Source organism: Haliaeetus albicilla, chromosome 9, assembly GCF_947461875.1.
Source record: "Haliaeetus albicilla chromosome 9, bHalAlb1.1, whole genome shotgun sequence".
Taxonomy (NCBI): Eukaryota; Metazoa; Chordata; class Aves; order Accipitriformes; family Accipitridae; genus Haliaeetus; species Haliaeetus albicilla.
Window position 1 is genome coordinate 22,168,879 of NC_091491.1, and position 20,177 is coordinate 22,189,055.

Sequence of the window (20,177 nt, forward strand, 5' to 3'; positions counted from 1 at the left end):
AAAATCATGCTTTCGGGCCATAAAAAACTCCTACTTAGTCTTTGTATACTTAAGCCTTGTTTGGCGGCCCTCAGGTCACTGATTTGATGTAGTCGAAGTCATCTCGCAGCCTGACAAGACGTGGCAGCTATGCAGATACATCGGTAGGAATGACTTGATCTATGGCATCGTGGTCCAGTTTATATAACCTCATTTGTGAATCCTAATGAGCCTGTGGTAGGCAAGGGACCAACGTAACTGGTTTTTCATAAGCAGTGGTGGGGCTTTTTTTGCATCTTGTCACTTAATAACCTGGAGCATGAGCAGTATCTGACCTGAGTAATGTGTTTATAGAGCAGGAAATCTGTCTGCCTGGCTAGATGTTTAGGAGGAACCTTCCCCATACCCTTCAAACGGACTGGAGAGGCAAGCAGTGAGGTAATTAGCAAGAAGCTGGTAAGGAAAAGCTTTATTATGCATATATATTTAATTTAAAGAAAGGAGTGTATTTAATTAATGAAAATATAAATCTTTTCCATGTTAAACAATTGAGAGTTTCAGTGTAGTAGGAAAATAGAATAAAATGTAGAGAGTAATTTTTCATTTTGGGAGAAGTGGAAAATGACTGTCTTCTCTAAAACTTGAAAAGGCTCGCACTTGCGGTCAGCGTTGCTGTGTTATTGTTGTCAAGCTGAAAATCCTGGAAGCTATTTAAGCAGTGCCATATGCTCTTCTGAATTGTCAATTGAAAAACAACTCGGGGGGGAACCCTAATATATAAAGCTCTTTTCAGAGCTACATCTGGACTCAATATATGCAAGCACCCATTGTATAATTTAACGTGTCTGTTTAGATTTGGTTTCAAAAATGTAACACTACAAGGCATGCCATCTTGTGCTTTGGTGCAAAAAAGATTTTCTTAACCTATTTATTTTCCCTGTGTAAGTCAGACTGGGACCCTGTAAAAAACCAGCAAAGCCTGCAGCTAATGCAGCTGGAAATAAGAAACTTGTTCTCAGAAATCCTGGTGTGAGTTGATTAAAGCTGGTAGAGCTACCGTGCATGGCGATCATGTGTAGTTGTTCTGTTTATTTTTGAACATGAGTACACAGACAAGGCCTGAGTCTGATAAGGAATAAGGTCCTGGGTCAATAACTGCGAGCTATGGCTCTGTGGGCAGAAAGCTACTTTTGGCACTTGCCCCAAAGACAAGGAAAAGCTTTAAAGAAGTTCCCAACTTGTGATCCAGAAAATAGGCAGACAAATAGGCCTTGACCCGCTCCTGGAAAGGGGTAGGGAATTTGGCTATTTCTGTCCAGGTCTGTGAAAAACAGCTAAGAAAAGCAGCCAATTTATAGTAGTTCTCAATTGTCCATAGGGAGATTTGCATCTCCAGTGGAAAACTTTAGGAATGTGAAAACCAAGAAAGCTGAAAATTCAGCTAGTGTTTTACTGAAGAATAAGCTTTTGGTTGCATTTCATGCAGTAAAATTACATCAATATTGATTAGTAAATTTAAGATGCACTTACAAGTTGCAGCTACAATCATATTGTGGTTGTTCCAAGGAGAAAGAAGGGACTGTTGTGACAGCTCATACTGGGGCATATGTATAGGCTTCCATTTTGTTCAACTAAAATTTAGCTTATCTTGTATTTGAGCTTGTGCATGGCAGGAGACCATTGTGAAGTCTTTCGTTTTTTTCCTCATAGCCTAGTATAAATTAGTTTTTTTTTAAAAACACTGACATTAAAAAACCCAAACACTTCAGTGCTCACACTCATTCGCCCTCAATCAGATCTGACTTCTACTGGATTAGCTGATGTACATCTGCAATCTCCTAGCCTTCCTGAGTTTCCATTTTCTGTCAGTAAACCTGTGATAAACAGGATGCTTCTGAAATACTTGTTTTTCCTACACTTTAAACAGAGAAATAGCATTTTTATTTACTTAATTAAAAGTGGCTCAGACTTCCAAGTAGAAAGTTGCCCTGTAGTACAGAGAAGTTATTGCAAAAAAAATCAATCCAAGCTTAAGGAACCAGAAAAAAAAAAAGGAAAATAGAAAACTGTAGGTAACATTTCTTTAAATTTCTTATTTCTAGTAGATAATGTCCATCTCAGCCTTGGACAGGTGATTTTCCTGGGGTTACAAATGAAAATGTAGCAGGAAAGCCAAAAAGAGCATTTGTTTTATTTTCACTGTGAGCTGAATAATAGTGAGTTGCTATAGCTGTTGGTCTTGTTGTATTGTCTGCTGCAATTTTTCCTCTAATGATGTCCTTGACAGTCTTTAAAAGATAGCTGAAATGCCTTTACTTTTAAGTATTTATTGACAGCAAATGTGGCTTGGGCTGATGTTTTCTAGCGGTCAACTTGATGATGATAACTTAATGCTGAAGCTGAGTAAAGTTAGCACAGTAATAATGCGCTCACTCCAGTGGGAATGCAGAATTGTGCAAGCTGCTGTCTAGGTTTTGCTGTTCCTGGGATGCATACAGTGCTTCCTTAGTGAGACTCTTCCCAAGTGGGGACTGTGATTGACTGCAGCTTGTGTCTTGGGTAATTAAAATAAGAAGCAAGGCTTCAGGTGAAGTTTTGGGGAACAGTCATTACCTATGTACCTAACTTGAATGACACCGCTCCTCTCACAGACAAAACATATACCAATATGTATGTCAGTTGTAAAAACTGTCATGCAGCATGTGTGACAGTGGGCTGAGCTTCCCTTCTGGAGGCTGCAGAATGCTTTTGTGCTGAAGAACAGTTGAGGCAATGCTGAAGTTCTCTCTTTGGCCATGAAAAAACAGTATCTGTTTATCTTAAATCTTAATTCAAATTTCCCATAAGTATTTTTCCAGTTGGAGGATAGAGGTTCCTCACGTTGCCTGCCCTGCTCCCATCCCCACCGTGTTCAGGGCTGAAGACTGACTGTGGCTGAACTCTCCAGGTAGAGGGAGGGCGGTGAGGGAACTGGTCCTTCAGGCTCTGTGATGACTGGGTCTGCAAAAGCAAAAGAAAAGGGAAGTCCACCTCTTGTCTTTATTAAATCGCAAGAAGTAATTTGGGAAGAAATGGGACTATAACTTCTGTGTTGTCACTTTGAAGCAGAAGATGTAGTTTAAGGAACGTGAGGAATTATAAACATAGCACTAAATAACAGGATTTTAAAAGCAGCACTTTTCTAATATTGACCCAGCTAATGCAGAAATTTACCATACAAGTATCAGTGCAACAAAATGGAAAAAAAAAAACTCAGAAAACTTTGTGAATTTAATCAATTTCTCTTGGCAGATTAATGTTTATATATAAGAATTCAAAATACGATGTTCTGTTCCACATGTCTGCTGCAGCATTTCTCATTGTCTTCAAAAGTAATTGATATTTTTGCTGTAGGAAGGGAGATATCTATGTTTACCTGATAGGATCAATAGAACTATTCTAGTGGGCTTTAACTTCTGGTGTCAAAATGCACTGTAATGAAGGGTATTGCAGAAATCTGTAGCTCTGCAGTATGAAGTGCTTGTATTCAAGACTGCCATAGCAAGCATTTTTCAGCACTTTTGATTAGAAGTACTGGCTTGAAAAGAACTTTTATCTGCTACTTGGTTACTACACTTATAAATACTTTTAATGAATATTTTTTAAAGTCTGTCTTAGAATTTGAAACATAGGATTGTGCTGTAAGTCAACAGACTCCTTGAAAGTTCTCTAAATTACTATGATCTGTCTTACAGAAGGCAGAACAGCAGCAGCAATCCAGAAACTGAATGTATGTCAAATAGGTATATGTGCCTGGGAACGTCTTGGTCCATAACTCACCACTAGTGCTGAATGTTTGCAAATTCTTGGAAAGTCAGAGGAAGGGATCTGTAGTCTCTGTTCACTGCTCCCATTTGACTGCTTAGTTGATACCATGAGGTTGAAAATTCCTGCCTGCTTCTGTAATGAGGTTGATGAATCTGTACTTCGGGTGATCCATTTTCAGACCTTTGGTTTGATAGCATTTGTAAGTATGTAAGAAGAGAAGTGCTTTACCTCTGCTGCTCAGCTACAATTGCGATCTGAAAGCTGTACCTATGTGACCTTGAAACACATACTATTGCTAGGTTGAAGTATTGTGGAGAAATTACATTCCAAGGAACCTTCTTTAGCTTGCTTGTCAGGGATTTGTCAAGGCAGAGCTTTTTCTTGTTGCTATTCTAGGTTAAATTTAGGTATGTCCCACCCAGCCCTGTACTGTTGTTCTCTCTGTTACCCACCTCCTCCCTAGCTCCCTTCGCTTTTTTTTCTTTTTTTTTCCCTTTGGTGTGGTGCTCAGAGAAGTAAGCAGCACTGTGGGAAGAAAACATTAAACCTTGGAGCCTGCTCTGCAGTGGAAAGGGCAGCAGTTGCACAGGGAGCCGTCTGCGGAGAATACCTCTGTGCTTCAGGGGCCCCCTGCTCCCCGTGCTCCTGGACAGGCAGAAGACACAGCAGAAGTGGAGAAAATGGAAGGGCAAATGCTAGGGGAAGCAGGGATGTGGTGAAAGAAGTAGGTTCACATGTAGATGGTTGAGGGATAGAGACTGCAGAGGTACTGAGGACTGTCACTTTGTAAGTTCAGTGTGGACAGATTTTATATAAATATAAAATTTGTCATCAGGTTCTGTATGGCAAGTGGTTTGATTTAAAAAGAAATTACTGGAGGTTTTTTGTTTAATTAAACTGCACATTCTTAATAAATTAAAAGACTGAAAATTTAAGGCAAATGTAAAAGTTTAGTAGCTCCATTTATATTCTATATAAATATAAAATCTGAAGCTTAGAAGCTTATGTTCACAGGCTTAGAAAGCCTTTTTAAAGATTTTTATGGTGGTTTTTCGTAACAGCACTTGATAGTTTGACTAGTGTGAGGCTAATAAGCCTTTTTTGTTTGTGTGATTACTCAGCATTCAAACACAGCACACTAGTGATTGTGGCATTGTGTGTTATGGATGAAGGCCCTCAGTGTTAAAACATCTTACCTTTGAGACTTGCAAAGCCTTTATTTAGCTGTACAAAAGAATAAAATGAGAAAGGTGGATTGTACGTCACACAGGTATATTTGAACTTCGTTGGTGTCTAAATATGCATGTGTAATCCAAGCAGAGCTCCAAGAGTGACCCCAGGGATGTGGTCCTCAGGTGTGAGCGCAGGCGGCAGGACGAAGCTGGCAGGATGTCGGAGCTCACGCAGCGCTGTGCCCAGGCTCCTCGCTTCCAAACTCACAAAGGCGCTGCGCTGTGTGCTTTTCAGCCCACGCGTGCCTTGCCTTACCTACTTTTTCCAGATTGTTTTTCTTGCTGCACGCATCTTCACCTTTTTTCCCCCATCTTAGTTGTTTTGAAGCATTCCTGCCTCTTCCTGGTTGTTCTTCCCTACGCTTCTCCTTTTCTAGCTTCCATTTTTTTCAGAGAGAGAGCAACTAGAAGAGAAGTCTACATTCATCATCAGAATTTCAGAAGCCTGGGTGTTCTCCTCAGTGCTAGGCAGCCTTGTTAGTGCCTTGCTAGGAGCAGTAAGGGGAGGGAAAAAAAAGGTGGAAGAGGGATAAATAACTTTTTGTGCTGACGTGTGCATTTGATTTTCTTTACCCATTAGCATAAGGTTACCTACAGTGGTTTGCGTTGGTGTTTTTTGGGGTTTTTTTTTTTGCATTTCTGCTGTGTGGCTTCATTTCCATGTGACTGTTTTAAATAGTATGTTTGCATGTGGCTGAAAGAACCTTCTGTTTTATAAAAGATTAAAACTTCAGCTTTCTGTTTAGTCAGAAGATTGAGACTAACATGGCTACTTGTGCTGCTGCTTCTCAGGCTGGTTGGAGCTACACGGGAAAACAGAAGTGGAAAATGGTTTTATTGCCTATCTTTCTGGTTTTAGGTAAATTTTTTTTCATGGATAAATCTTTTTCTTCTTGATAAACAGTGGTGATACCTTTTGCTTTTCAAGCTGAAACTAGAACTGCAGGAGGGAGAGAAACTGGTGATGGAGTGATTTAGCTTTTAATTTGGTGTTCTTCATGAACTACACTTTGCTTTGTGTTTGTTTTTCTGCTGTACTGAATTCTGTTAAATTCATGTCAGTTTTATAGCCCTAATTCATATCAGACTGGCTCCCTGCTTGGGCTCCCGAGTACAATAGTTGATTTGATAAACTTGACATTCTTCCAGAGGGAATTAGTTGCTGAGTAGTAATGGTTGCAATCGTTATACTGAAAGCACTTCTGAATGATTTTGTCTCTCGCTTAGAAACTACTTGTCTAATATTTGTCTTTTTTGGTATATTTTGTGGCATTTGGGAACTGGGGGCATATGGAAGTCAGATGAATTAGCTTCTTGCTCTTTAAATAGGTCATATTTAATGTACACTGAGAATAAAACCATATGTAATAATATTTCAGACGCCATTGGTTTTGTTTATAAAGACATTTCTTAGTCAAACTTAACTTTAAAATTTGTTCTTAAGGTGCTGTGGGTTGATTTAAAATAAAAATTACTGGAGGTTTTCTGTTTAATTGAACTTAGAGCTTGGATTTTATTTCCTCTGAATTCTGTCAACTTAAAAATCTTATCTCTGTTTGGAGCTGCAAAAATTCTTGAAGGAGTGATTCTACAGCAGTATTTAGCTCTTCTACCGTGTGATCCGTGCCCCTCCGTCTCTCACAGGACAGCATTTGCTGTTTGACTGTTCAATCGGGTCTTACTTTTGTCTGATACCAGCCCATGTGTTTAGTTTCACTTCATGTTTCAAACAATCTTAAATCAGTGGGACACCCAGGAGAGTTGCATTGAGGTCTCTTCCATTTTATTGTTTCTGTAAGCCTTCTACTTTTTTTCCTAAACTTTTTAGAAATTAATGTTTCAGAGTAGTTTCTATGTAGCTTCTTTAGTTTTAAAAATAAGTTTATGAATATCGGGAAATAAAATACATTTTCTTTCTCTTTTTGTTGTCAAACTACCTCTATAATAATATGTATGTATTCTTTATAGTTTCAGTGTTGGCAAAGTTTCCAGTTAGATCACCAAATATGTTTCAGATATAGTTTACTAACTGCCCTGGCTGTGGGAAATGCACATCAAAATCATGTGTTTTGTTTCTGGTTTATGTTGTTGTATTCCTGTCATAGTAAAACATGAGCTTTGAAAGGCACAGCAGTGTAAAAATCCTGTTCAAAAACTCCCTTAATTTAAGTATGACTACATACACATTGGCAGACCTGTTTTCGGCAAGTGCATGTTACTGTGAACTAAGAGAGCAAGTCATATAAAATAGTGCTAATCTATAAAAAATCGTGTGAAAACTACATAGTAGAATTCTGATCTTTTAATGATTTACAGCTGAAAGCAGCACAGAATTTGGAAAAAAGAGGGACTTTTTTTTTTCTCCTTTCCTCCCCTGAGCTGCGTCAGTCCAATACTATTTGTAGGTTTGCTGGTTACATATGGACCAGAAAACCCATTTGGGAGGTGGGATTAACACTGCAGAGGAGGACTTTCAGTAATGAAATACTTGGATACAGAGAGACAGTCAGCTTTTCAAAGAGCTTTGAGTAACTGCTCTATGTGGTATCACGGGTACCAAAATGGAGGAACAAATAGAGCCTTCTGTGCAGCAGGGAGCTGGGGAGGATGAGGTGTGCAAAGGACTCGACAGCTAGGAAGCAGGATAAATGAAGACAGCAAGGGAGCAAGAAGCCCAAGGACTTGAAAAGGGAGGGAGAAAGGAGAAAACATAAATACACAAGGCACTAACAATGTCCAGGGAATGGCAGAAGATGCAAAAACAATTGAGAGACAACTGAGACTTTAGCTGTCAGTATGGAAAATATCTCTGTCATTGTTTGGACCAGGCAGAAGTATGAAGAGGGGCTGTGTTACTTGGTGTCCTCATCCCAAAGCACTGAAACGGCAGGATTGTTACAGCTTGTGAGGAGCTTTAACAAGGGGAGAGGAGGACCAGCCTTGCTGGTTGGGCTCTTCAGGTTCCCTGTGCTGATAAGGCTCAGCAAATGGAAGGCAGCTTTCCAATGGGAATTCAACTCTTCTTGGTCTTGTTTTCCCCCTTTTCTGAAATACTTGCTATTTTTATGTGTGGAAATTTCCAGTACACTGCCTCTACTGGTGCCCAGATCATATGTTTGCTTTTTGTTTTTGTTTTTGTTTTTTCCTATTTAGCATAGTTAAATAGAAGACCCAGGTATTTGCATAGCTAGTTTGGTTGATTTTGTTATTATTTCCCCCCCTCCAATATGTGTTTTTTTCAAGTGCACTAGAAGTAAATACTACTTGTTACGACAGTGCTTATTTAGGTGACTGGAGTTTTTTGACCTTATTGATAATTTTCTTTGTCAAACCTACAGATAATTTGCATCATTTAAGTGGAATCATAGAAAGGTCTGTGTTTGAAAGGGACCTTTTAAAGATGACCTAGTCCAATTCCCCTGCCATGGGCAGGGACATTTTTCACTAGATCAGGTTGCTCAACTGTGTTCAGAAATCCAGACAACATGTTTATGCCCCAGGTGGGTTCAAAATTAGCAGCTCCTTTAGTGCATCCCTATCGGAGATACTTTGATGTGGACAGGGTGGTAGTAGTTTAGTGGGAAAATGCTGTGTCCCTTCTTTCCTGGTATAAGTCAAGCTTATTCACTATACAGTAAGGGCAATATTTACCAGCTATTACTAAGTAATTAATAAATCTAGTTAGCAGCAGCATTTAGAATATGATAGTTTTTAATAAACTTTTTTTTAATTAATGACCTGACCTATTGTTATTCTTAATCTCGATTCCATTTCCAGTCCACAGAATAGACTTATGTTGCACCCATAACTGCAGTGTTGACATGAGAGACTCCTTTAAGGGTGTTCTGTCTGTGGCTTTTTAAACTTCAAATACGTAATCTGATACTCCTGTAGGTGCTATTTTTAATATTAATTTTTAAATAGAGTAGATTCTTAAGATTTAGTGCTTTTCCTTGTTCTTAAATTTGTCTGGCAGTGTTAAAGTATTTATTCAACTAGTTTGATTAGAAATGAGACTTGCTATCTGCAAACAAAATGTTTGGCCCTGTCAATTGTAGGTACTTGATCTCAATAAGATAACGTGTGCATCTGTTCACTGTTGTAGTTAACAGTCTCAGTGCAAAAATGTGATCTGTTCAGGTTTTTTGTAGTTAAAACTGCTTTAGATAAGAAAAAATTAGGTTCCTTATTTTGCTTTTAAATCTGTTACGGGTTTGTGTGGTGCGGGTTTTTTGTTTGTTTGCTAGCGGGGGAGGGTCGGCCGGGCCGGCTCCCGCTCGCAGCTGCTGGAAGCTCCCCCGGCTCCAGGCCGGACCCGCCTCTGGCCCAGGCCGAGCCCATCGGTGACGGTGGTAGCGCCTCGGGGAGAACACGGGGGGACCCCACGGTGGAGCAGGGGAGGAGCGAGGAGGAAGGAGCGGCAGAGACCCGGGGCGGCGAGCTGACCCCAGCCCCCGTCCCCTGTTGCCCTGCGCCGCCGGGGGGAGGAGGCGGAGAGAACCGGGAGGGGAGCTGAGGCGGGAAGGAGGGAGGGCTGGGGGGAAGGTGTTCTAAGGGTCGGGTGCCCTTCCCAGGGTCCTCGTTCTGGTTCGACTGGTAGCACATTAAATCGATCTTGTCTCTTCCCCAAGCTGAGCCTGCCTCTTGCCCGTGACCGTAAGTGGCGAGTGATCCCTCCCAGTCCTTATCTCCACCCGCGACCCTGCCTTTGTGTTTTCTCCTCATCCCCCCGGGGCCGGGGCCGGGGCCGGGGCCGGGGCCGGGGGGGGGCGTGGGAGCGAGCGGCTGCGTCGTGATTTGTTACCGGGTGGGCTTAAACCACGACAGTCTCCCAGCTGAGTTTTAGCGCCAGAGTTTGTAGTTGTTGCTTTGGGGATATGGTTTCCCCTGTCTTCTGAAATACTCATGGGTCAAAGCTGAATTGCGTTACATTACCTCCATGACTACTTAAGCCAGCTCTGTATGTTTTTGTGACATTAAGTGAGCAGTAGCAATGTCGTGGGTTGCTCTAGAAAAAATTGGTAACAGAAAGCTGAGAGTTCTTGCTCCTAACCTTTTCTGGCTAGGAAACTTGACCAATGTAACATAACTGCTGTAATTTCCCATTGGTACTCTTTAGGCAACTGCTGTCTTGTAATGCTGTTTATTTGCAGAGTCCAGCAACTGTTGTAACACATTCTTAAGTTTGGGATTTATACCCCGAATAGAAATTTGTTGCAAGCCCCCTTCAAGCCAGAGTTATCAGCCTCAGAGACATTGCCAAGGCTCTGCGTTACTGCTAGTTTCTTGGTCAGTGCTTTGCAATGTCTCACAATCATGTGAGTCTTAGCATGGAAGGAGCTAGCATGGAAGGAGCTAAAAAATGAATCTGATAGATAAATGCTGGAATGGCAGCTGAGCTCTGCAGTTTGTGGCCAAAGTCGGAGTTACAGTTTAATATTCTCACCAAGCATGGTCCTCTGGGCCATTGTATGCAAAATCTGAAAAAGCTTAAGGAAAGGTTTAAAGTCACTGCACTTTGTGGGTATTAGCCATGTCAACAGCACTAGCAAGGGTATGGAAAATGCTTGAATTCTGGTTTTGGCAGGCAAAGAGAAACCACATAAAAATATTTGAAGTGTAGTGTAAGAATGAAGAGTCTGTGTTACATTAACAGCTACATGCTCTTAAAACCTTTGTGTGTTTCACTTCAGTTTGCTGTCTTCATTGGTTTTCTTTGTCTGCACAACTCTATTGAGGAACAAATTCACCTCTAAAATTAGGACTGGGAGTCAAGATGCAACTGAGGAACTGACCCAGAAGAATTAGTAAAATTCTGCTTTGAAATTTGTTCTCCTGTCTGTCTGTCTTTTTTACCTCTCACCACAGATGACTAATAGGGGTAAAAATACAAACGCTTTTCCTCCTCATTTTCACCTCTAAATCTGCCCCTGTTCAAATACCAGAGAATACTAATAGAAAAAAAAGAGGGCATTTGTTATTACAAGTGTAGTCTTGTAAGACTCATAAATGAACTGGTGCTTTCACATCAAGGCAAGGTAAAGAGACATTGTCAATACAACCCTGGCCTTAAATTCAGATAGCTTCAGCATGCTTCTACATGTCGGAAGACTTAGTGGTGGCATTTCTGTTAATTTCCCTGCTGTGTGTAAGCATTAACTGCATTTCTTTGTATTTAACATTTTTTTGTGGTAGTCTCAGTTACATTTCAACAAATATATTTTGTGTGTGTTTTCTTTAGATAAGTCAGATTATTTAAAGGCTGGCAAGGTAGCCATGTAAGGGCAGGGATGAGTAAGGAAAATGATGGACAATCCAGCCCCTTCAATCCGAACTACTTTGTTTTCCCAGTGGTTTTGTAGTACCATCATAGTAACTGTGCTGTGTCTTTTGCTGATATCCTTCAATGTCAGTTTTTAAGTTACAACGTTGAGAGGCAGCTGGCTCTTTTTATGGCCCTTTTCTTCCTATTCATGCTCTTAGACCTTCATGAGGGACTGACAGAAAAAGCAGCTTCAAGAAGAGTGCAGAAGGCAGAGTTGTTATACATCCAGAGGTATTTCTGTAGTCTTAGCCAGGTATTGACTTTGCTAAAGAGCTCTCTTGACTATGTAAATCATGAAAAATTCACGACAAAGGTCTGTACCGTACAGTGGCATCCTTTCATGGAAACCATAGTCTTTGTGTATAATTACTTTAAAAAAAAAAAAAAGTCCTATATGTCCTTAAACCCTCCTAAAGTTATATGGTGTATGTTTTGTATCTTTCAGTGCATTTAATCCCAGTAAACCCCATCAGGGAAGATGGGTTGAATCCTAAAAGCCGAAAGAGAATAATGCCTGATTTGCTGACTGAGCCTCCTGCAATAGATCCTGTTTATGAAGCTCATGTTTACTGCAATATTCCTACCATTGCTGAACGCAGCATGGAAGGTAAGCTTTGTGAATGCAAATGACAGTTTAGTTGCTTGTTTCTATGTGCTGTCATTGGAAAGGATAACTTTGTGCACTGTCAGTTCTTTGGTGCTTGGAGAACGTACAGCAAACGCTAGTTGGTTGCTGAATTACATTAAATCATTCGAAATATGCTCCTCTTCTTTCTTTTCCTTTGTATCTTCTCTGTTGTCTTGATGTTTGGAAGCAGTTCTGTTATCAGTCAATGGTCAACTGGAGGCCTAAAGTTGAAAGGCATGGAAGAGATATAGTTATTTAATATATGAATTGTAATTCATGTTACAAGTGAGCTGCATTGTAAACAGTTGACTTGGAATTCTGAAAAAACTCCAGAAATAACTATTTTTGGAACTCCAAACCATTAGACATAGTCAGCTAAAAGGCACATTTGCATTCTTCACCCTATAGCAGCTGCAGCAGCAAGTTAGTCTGAATGAATTCCCTTATTAGCATATCCCACTAATGCATATAAAATAAATTACAAATTAGTATATCAAAAGGCTCCAAATTAGGCATGCTGCAAAACCCGTCACTACACTATTCTACTTGGATAGGGGTCTGGAAGAGAGGCATTGTAGAAGTGGTGTAACCTTATCATGTTGTCAGAGTTCAGTGCTTGAATAATGTCTTGTATGGTTGTTGGACTTTAGATGTATTATGGAGAATGTGCCAAGAACCTGAGTCTTGTATAAGTTGTCTTGCAATTTAAAGTGAAATCTTTCTTGGGACAGTAAATTACCATTTCTTGTGGGGGCTTTCTTTCATTGCAATACCAAAGCTAGCAAGCTAATTATACATGCTTTTTTTTCTTAAATAAAACATGTGCAGGGGAAAGATTTAGGTAACATTTACTTAACTTTTTATACTATTTTTTTGTTCTCTTTCTTCACTTTAGGTCATGCACCTCATTATTTTAAGCTAGTATCAGTTCAAGTGTTGATTCGACATGGCGATAGGTATCCGCTATATGCCATTCCCAAGACAAAGAGACCTGACATTGACTGTATGTTGCTGCCTAGCAGGTAGAATTCCTGGCTTTTATCATTAAGTGTGTGTTTTGCTTGATGATTATTTTGTTCCTCTTCAGGAAACAACTTGTGCAGCTTCAGGTACATTGTGACTTCTGATCTTTGTGTATTGCTGTGGATTAAAATAATCCAACCCTATATCAGTGGTGTGCAATACTTCCTTTGAAACAGGAGCTATTACCTGTTACCAGTTCAGACCAGAAGAAATTCTTGGTATTTCTTTAAAAAGCAAAAGCTATTTAATTGAATATTTAGGTTACCATTTGTCTTAGATAAGCTTGTACACATTTTCAAAATATAAGTGCAGCATTTGAGAAATGTCTCTACCATTTCAGCTAAGCATGCTTCCTTTTGTGTGAATACAAAAAGGTCTCAGTTCGTCACTACCACAGGAAAATTGATATTTGTGTCTTATATTATTATTTTTTCCTTTTTTTAGAAATATAGGTTATCAGAGTTCCCTTAAATTAATGATTTGTGTCAAAGTTCAGGGGAAAAAAAATGGGGGTTGTAAGTTTAACTATTAAAGTAGAAGTTAAACAGAAAGTGCACTGTTTGCTACTTGAAAGCTACCCTTTTCCTGTAGTTACCACTCGCTGTTTAAAACTATCACATAAGTTACTTGTGTCTGCCTGCCGTTAAAACATGATTTACTGTTCTGTTTCAATATAGTGTGCTTCTGTCTAACATCATGTCTTTGTAGCTTGCTGATGCTTGTCTTCATACGTGAACGGTCTGAGCTGTAGATATGATGTGAATTGCTTCTCTTCTGTGTGGAAGAACCTTTCTTTCTTGTTTAGAGTTTATTCACTGATAAAGATGAATTATAGTGTAGAGCAGTAGACATAAAGAGTGATGATGTAAATCACCAACCTTTGTCCTAGCTTGCTTGATTACATGTGTTTTTTCTCCTTTTAAGTAGGATCTGTGGTATTATTATTATTTTTTTTCCCAGCTGAGGACTTTCCAGTGAACCTACTGAATACTTACAGGTAAAAGAAGAATATCAAGAAAAACGATGAGATATGTTAGCAAAGCCTCTAGGCAGCTCTGCACCCACTCAGCAGAGTCTGTGTAGGGATTCAGTGACTGGGGGCTGCATCTGCTTTGTGTATTTGCATACATTACTCAGGAAAAGAGGCATAGTAGATCTCCTGACCTACTGGTATACAAAGCAGTTTACATATACCAATAAATACCTTTTTCCAGGATAGCATGGAATCTCCTCTGTCTTTAAAGAAATAATGTTCTTGCTTTTCTGGTGTAGAATTACTCAGAACTAGCTTTGCTCTGTCATGCTGAATGTGTTAACGGCACACTGAAAGTGCATTTCTGACTTAGATATATCAAACGCGCAGTTTTTGTTTTGATAGATTCATGGGCCATGTTCCTTAAAATTTTAGTAGCTTCCTGTCATCACTAGCATTTATGATTTTATCTTATATCTGGAATACTCTGTCCTTTCAGCTTTTCCTCAAGTGGGCTTTTAACAAAAGAATCTTTCTGAAGGAGAAGGTGGATTATGGTACACTTCAGGTTTGTGATTAGCTCGTCTATGGCAGTTCCATTTAAAAAACCAAACCAATTTTCATATCTGGTACTGTGTCACTTTCTACTTCAAGTATATTAAAACCCAAACACAGGAGTAATATTGCACAGTAGGAGTGTTGCTAAAATATGCTGAAGTGACATGAAAGAATACCTGAAACTAATTATTAAGTGTAGCCTCATCTCATACTTGTAAAGGTGATGGGAAGATTGATGAGAGAGGCTTGCTAACTAGATACATGCAGTAGTGGACACAAAGGCTGGCAGAAAATGATCAGCAAATTGGATCTTTCTCTGAAGGAAGCTGAAATATATTGCTTTGCTTTTCAGATATCTGGCTGCGTAAAGGAAATTGCCCTTCTTATTAGTAGATGTCCTGAAATTTGCAAGGCTTGCAATGCTGCCTTCAGTTGTAGTCAGTGTTATAATGCTATTCTGGCACGAGTAATTGAAAAGTAACCATTATTGCTGAAGGAAGCTACTGTTACGGTGGTTGGTGTAACCCTATGGAAGTTTGAAACCAACGTCAGTTTTAGCCCATCTTTGTGTCTACCTGGTCATAGGAAACAGATTTAGGGGCTCCTGAGTTATGTTCAGGCTACCCTATCTATCTGCCTGCATTGTGTATGAAGATCTAAACAGAGGAAAATTCACAACTTTTTTTCCTCTAAACAGAGGAAAAATACAATATTCGACATATATACACTTTTGTCTACAATATATAGAAGTGTACATATAAAAATGTATGTATACCTTTTTAAGAGCAAAATGGGAAGAAAAAATAGACATGAGGAATCTGCTTTTTACAGCTAACATGGCATTGGAATTCGGAAGATTCAAATAGCTTCTAATTTCACTGTTTTTAGAGTGTATATATGTACTTAGATCTTTCTTAGCTGCTTGGTACAAGTATCAAACTCAGAAATTGAGTAAAACCATGTCCTCATTTTTGAAAGGAGACTAATCTTTTGGAATGCCTGTCTATGAATACAAACCAAAATACCTGATTTTATGACTATACTGAACAAGTTTTCTAAGTGGTAGTGGTATAGGACCTTTTACATAGTGCAATTTTTTTTTTTTTTAAACTTCCCTCTGCTATCATGTTGGCTACTTCTTTATTCATACTTCAGATTCCACCAAAAGGCTTGTTTTGTCAAGAAGTGGCATTCAGTGACCTCATCTGACATCCTCCAAGGGAAGTTTGAATTCTTTGAGAGGTGCCCAACCCCAACAGTGTTCTGTGACTGCTGCAAGCTGACTGGCTTTCTGAAATTAGATATGCAGCCCTGAGATGGCGGACAGGAGACCAAACTCCAGTTATCTCTGCCAAAGAGTTGTCGGCAATTAATTTCTTGCTAATAGCTACAATAACATTTTTAATGACCTGCCTTGAAGGGGTGAGATTATTTTCAGCATGAAATACTAAGTAAAGAAATATGGTCCAGATTCCTTTCAGAGTTCTTAAAGGCTCTGATCTTCTGATCTGGCTCAATACCTGTCACATTAGAATGTATGTGAGAAAACTTTATTGCAAAGATCTTAACTGCAAGTGACAATGGATGAGTAGCTGTATTTCCCAATATTACAGTGCCACACAAAACCTCAGTTTTGTATTTGTTGGAGAAGCTTTTGTAGCTATTTCCACTCCAGTTTCAGGCAAGGAATACAACATGAAGGCCCTGGAGTCAGGAAAACTATCCATAAAAGGCAAAGAAGTAGTGCAGCTTTTTACACTGCCAACAGAATGACCAAGTCAAGCAGTTAAGAGGGCATAGTGCCAGGATGCGAGAAGGCCAGCAGTGTCGATACCCTTGGCTGTTACTGATTTATGAAGCATTAGAACATCAATGTATAGATGATACATTCCTTACCATTCACAGCTGCTAAAAATGAGTGGAGAACCAAAAAGACGTTGTCTCCTTGAGAGCAAGGTTTATGTAAAATAAAATCTCACGGCCGACTTTGAAAGGGCAGCAGAAAGATTAAAGGAGTTGGCTCTGTACCATTCTGCCCAGATGTGTTAAAGCTCACCTTTCTGAATAAAGCTGGAATTATTACTGTTTATGCCATTGTTTTGAATGGAACATTTATTACTTTAACATCAGGAAGCTATTTGCCGCGTTTGGCTGTCAAGCTTATATTCCTTCCTTTGTGATGTAAATTTGGTGCTTGATTGTAAACGTATTTATATTGAGAGCATTACAAGGTATATAATTGCTACCTTTGAACTGAAGGTTTTTTGATGCTGTATAATTAAGTTGAGATGTCTGATTGAAAGCCTGGCTTGTTTAAGCTTTCTGGACTTTAGTTTCAGATAAGTATGCTGCTCATATTCAGTCTGTTCTTTATTTGTCTTGGCATTCAGCTGATGGAATTCATTAATTAAGCAGATTATGCTACAGCCCCATGGACTTCTAATGGATATGCAAAATAGCCTTGAGGTCACGCTTTGGTTTTGTGAATTATGGATTGTGATGTATAGGTGTGACACGAATATAAGCAAATGGATTAAATGCTTTGGAGGTTTCTTCCATCTAAACTTCGATTAATATTATTTTCATTGTTCTGGATGCGAATTTCTAAAGGGAACTGAATAATATATACTTGTTTTCCCTCAAGAAAATTAATTGAATGATGTTATGAAAATCCTTTCATTGTAGTGTGTGCTTATGGGGGGAATAAATTAATCTCCCACTTCTTTTTCCCTTTGTATCTTAAATTTATAGTGTCAAAAGTAAAAAAATATGCAGTGTTTCTTCATTGAGTTTGTATATGAGATAAAGAAGAAATGCTTTTTGGAAGATGCTACAATGATTTCAGAAAACTGCTATAATTTGGTAGTATGCTGGCTTAATTAGCATATGCTTTAAGGCATTTTGAGAGATGTTGATGGTAATCATAAGAAGCTTAGTAACAAATATTTGAATTTTAGGTTCAATATGCACATGTCTTGAAACTGCCAGAAAAATGAGAGAGACAATTGTGGGAGAGGCAAGTATCATACTGTGAGCTAAAGGAGGTGTGGATTTGACTTGGAGTGAGGTTAAAGCATGATCCAGACCAGAATTAGGTGAAGATAGGTCTCCTGAGGACTTTTCTGACTTCTCTAAAGACTCAGAAGAGCAGTCAAGTAGACTGGATCGCTATAGAGTTTGTTATAGAACTGTAAAAGCTGTAAGACCTTTATCAATAAATAAGCCCCAACAGTACTAATGCTGTATTTAGGCTCTCTTTTGTAGACTGCAGTAATCTATTGTTGTTTTTAATGGCTCTTTCCATTCGTTTGCCTTCTAAAAAGGCAACAGTGTAGTCCTTTGATTTAATACTCTGTCTACTTGAACACCACAGAAAACACATGTTATTTTTGCTTGAAGTTATAGTATCATTTTTTGTACTTTGAGTAAAGAGAAAAGAGGCTTGCTTTTGGTACAGTTAGCAGACAGAATCTGGTATTATATCATTACAAAAAGGTAATGTTCATTTGTCCGGAAGCTTGGTGTGTGCCTGGCGTGATCACCAAGTGACACACTTGAAGGTTCTGCAGCTCCTTGTTGAGAAGCTTGGTCCTCTTGGCTTTTACAAATTCTGCATTTACTATCAAAAGTGACATTTGCATAGATAAATGCTGTTTGGGAAGGGAAAAAAAAAAAAATCAATAACTCCTTTGTATCAGTGTCCACCTCAAGTTCTTTCCTGAGGTAATTGGCTGTTAGTTTTCTACTTGATTAACTATTCAGTTTTAGCTTTTAAATAAATGACTCCTAGTAATTGATCTCAATAATTTAAGTATTTCTTCTATCGCAGTTTCTCTTTTAATCATAACCTTGACAAACATACTTCTTTTTCTGTAGCATCTTATGTCGTGGTGAAGGTACATTATTTATGCCACTCTTGAATTTTTATGAACATGTAAATTATTAAACAAACTGTAGTTGCATGTAGCCTTATCAAGATAATGTCTTTCCACATCTGTTTCTTAAATTCTGTACTTCATCTTAATTAGATTAACATCGCAATTTTTATAGATATGTAGTCTTAGGTTTGTAAGTGTTTCAAAAGAGTATTCAGTTGACTGAGTCAGAGGACAGATTGAATGCTGTGGTTTGTTGACCTTCAGGTTTGTTGAAGAAACAAGTCTTACACTGTACTTCATTTTGCAGTATACATAGTAGAAATAAGGCAATCGTTCAGTGGTCCAATAGCTTTGATAGGAAAGAAAGTTAAAGGAATCTCAGCCTGTTCCTATCCAGGAATTCATTTTGATCAAAAGTAGTCCTAAAATTAATAAACGTAAGGATTGAGAGGTGAGGAGTTTTTACCAAAAATGACATTGTTGGGTCTGATTTGCAGCTTAGGCCTAAAGGAGGAACAAAACTCTGCTCTAGATCTGATTTCTATTTATGCATTAATTATTTAATAAAAACAGTTTCTGCTCATGAGGATCACGAGGTAAGAAAATGTTTCACAAGTAGTCAATATAAATCAATAGCAATGTTTTCCTGCGTGGTCCTGAGACAAGTAGCCCTGAGAAGCAAGGATGATTTTCTTCTCGCTCTGTGAATTAACTGTCAAGTCTAGCAATGGTCTTCATCCTGTGATGTTGTTATTGTTAGTAGTATTATTATTACTATTATTATTATCATCATTATTACTACAAAAGTAATTGGTTTAAAGAGCTAGCCTCTTACCAAAAGAGGCTTCCATGCACTCAGCCCGAGCATCACTTTATCCAGGGACAGAAAGCCCCACTGTCTCCCATAGCAGTTCCTAAATACTGACCTTGAAGTCTTGAATTTGGTTAGTATCGTGGGGGTGCAAAACCACCCTATAACAAAGTTGCTGTGCTGCTATGTGAGATTTGAGGCTTTGCTGTATGTTTGACCTTAATGTTGAGCTGCATGAGTTATATTTCATACCTTTGCACGTATATAATAGATGCAATAAATATATATTCATGCATGTTTCTGATGCAGTATTTTGTGCCATTATAGCTAAGCCATCCAAAATCTGCCAGCACATTTTCTGAGGTGTCATGTGCATATGCTCCCTTTGGTACTATATTTCTCACTTGGCTGTCCTAATTCAGAACAATCAGCAAGTTAGTGTTTGCTTCTCTCAAAAAAAACCCCAAGACAAACCAAAAAACAAAAATTAAGAAAACCTCTACGTTTTTGTATCTATAAACTCCTCAAGGGAAAAGGAAACTTAATGAAGGATGTCAGCTCAGTTGCTGGCAGAAATACACATATAGTTCAAATAGTTGCAGAGTATGATTTCTTTCTGTGTACACTGGTTACAGTGTAGCAGTAAAGAGATGACATTTCGGTATCAAAGCTTTTTAAGACTTTTACAAATAAGATATTTAAATTTTGAACAAGGATTTAAATGTTGGTCCATTTTAATGCTGGTGCATGAAAACTACACTATTAAATCTGGGATCTACTATCCCAGTGTTTAGTTTGTAAATGACAAAAAGATAAGCTGATTTCATTATTTGAGAGAAAAGAAGCATCCTTGGTGTTGTTACAGATAAAATTAATTTTATTTTATAAAAATAAAATCATTAAAAGGCAAATTAACAGACATTAAAAATGGGAAATAAATGTTCAAAATTAGGAAAAGTATGG

At 38.6% G+C, this 20,177-nt stretch overlaps 1 protein-coding gene across 6 annotated transcripts in view; it reads left to right on the forward strand.

Moving 5' to 3' along the window:
- The window catches only part of PXYLP1 (2-phosphoxylose phosphatase 1), a 59,250-nt gene that overhangs the window by 30,913 nt on the left and 8,160 nt on the right, over positions 1–20,177 (forward strand). For 5 of the 6 annotated variants that reach the window (XM_069792088.1, XM_069792085.1, XM_069792091.1 and 2 more), the window contains 2 exons: positions 11,789–11,950; positions 12,867–12,993. In XM_069792088.1, the coding sequence (XP_069648189.1) occupies positions 11,789–11,950; positions 12,867–12,993 (289 nt within the window). Of the gene's footprint in view, positions 1–11,501; positions 11,575–11,788; positions 11,951–12,866; positions 12,994–20,177 lie in introns of all 6 variants that reach the window. The other variant, XM_069792090.1, reaches the window with a different exon arrangement.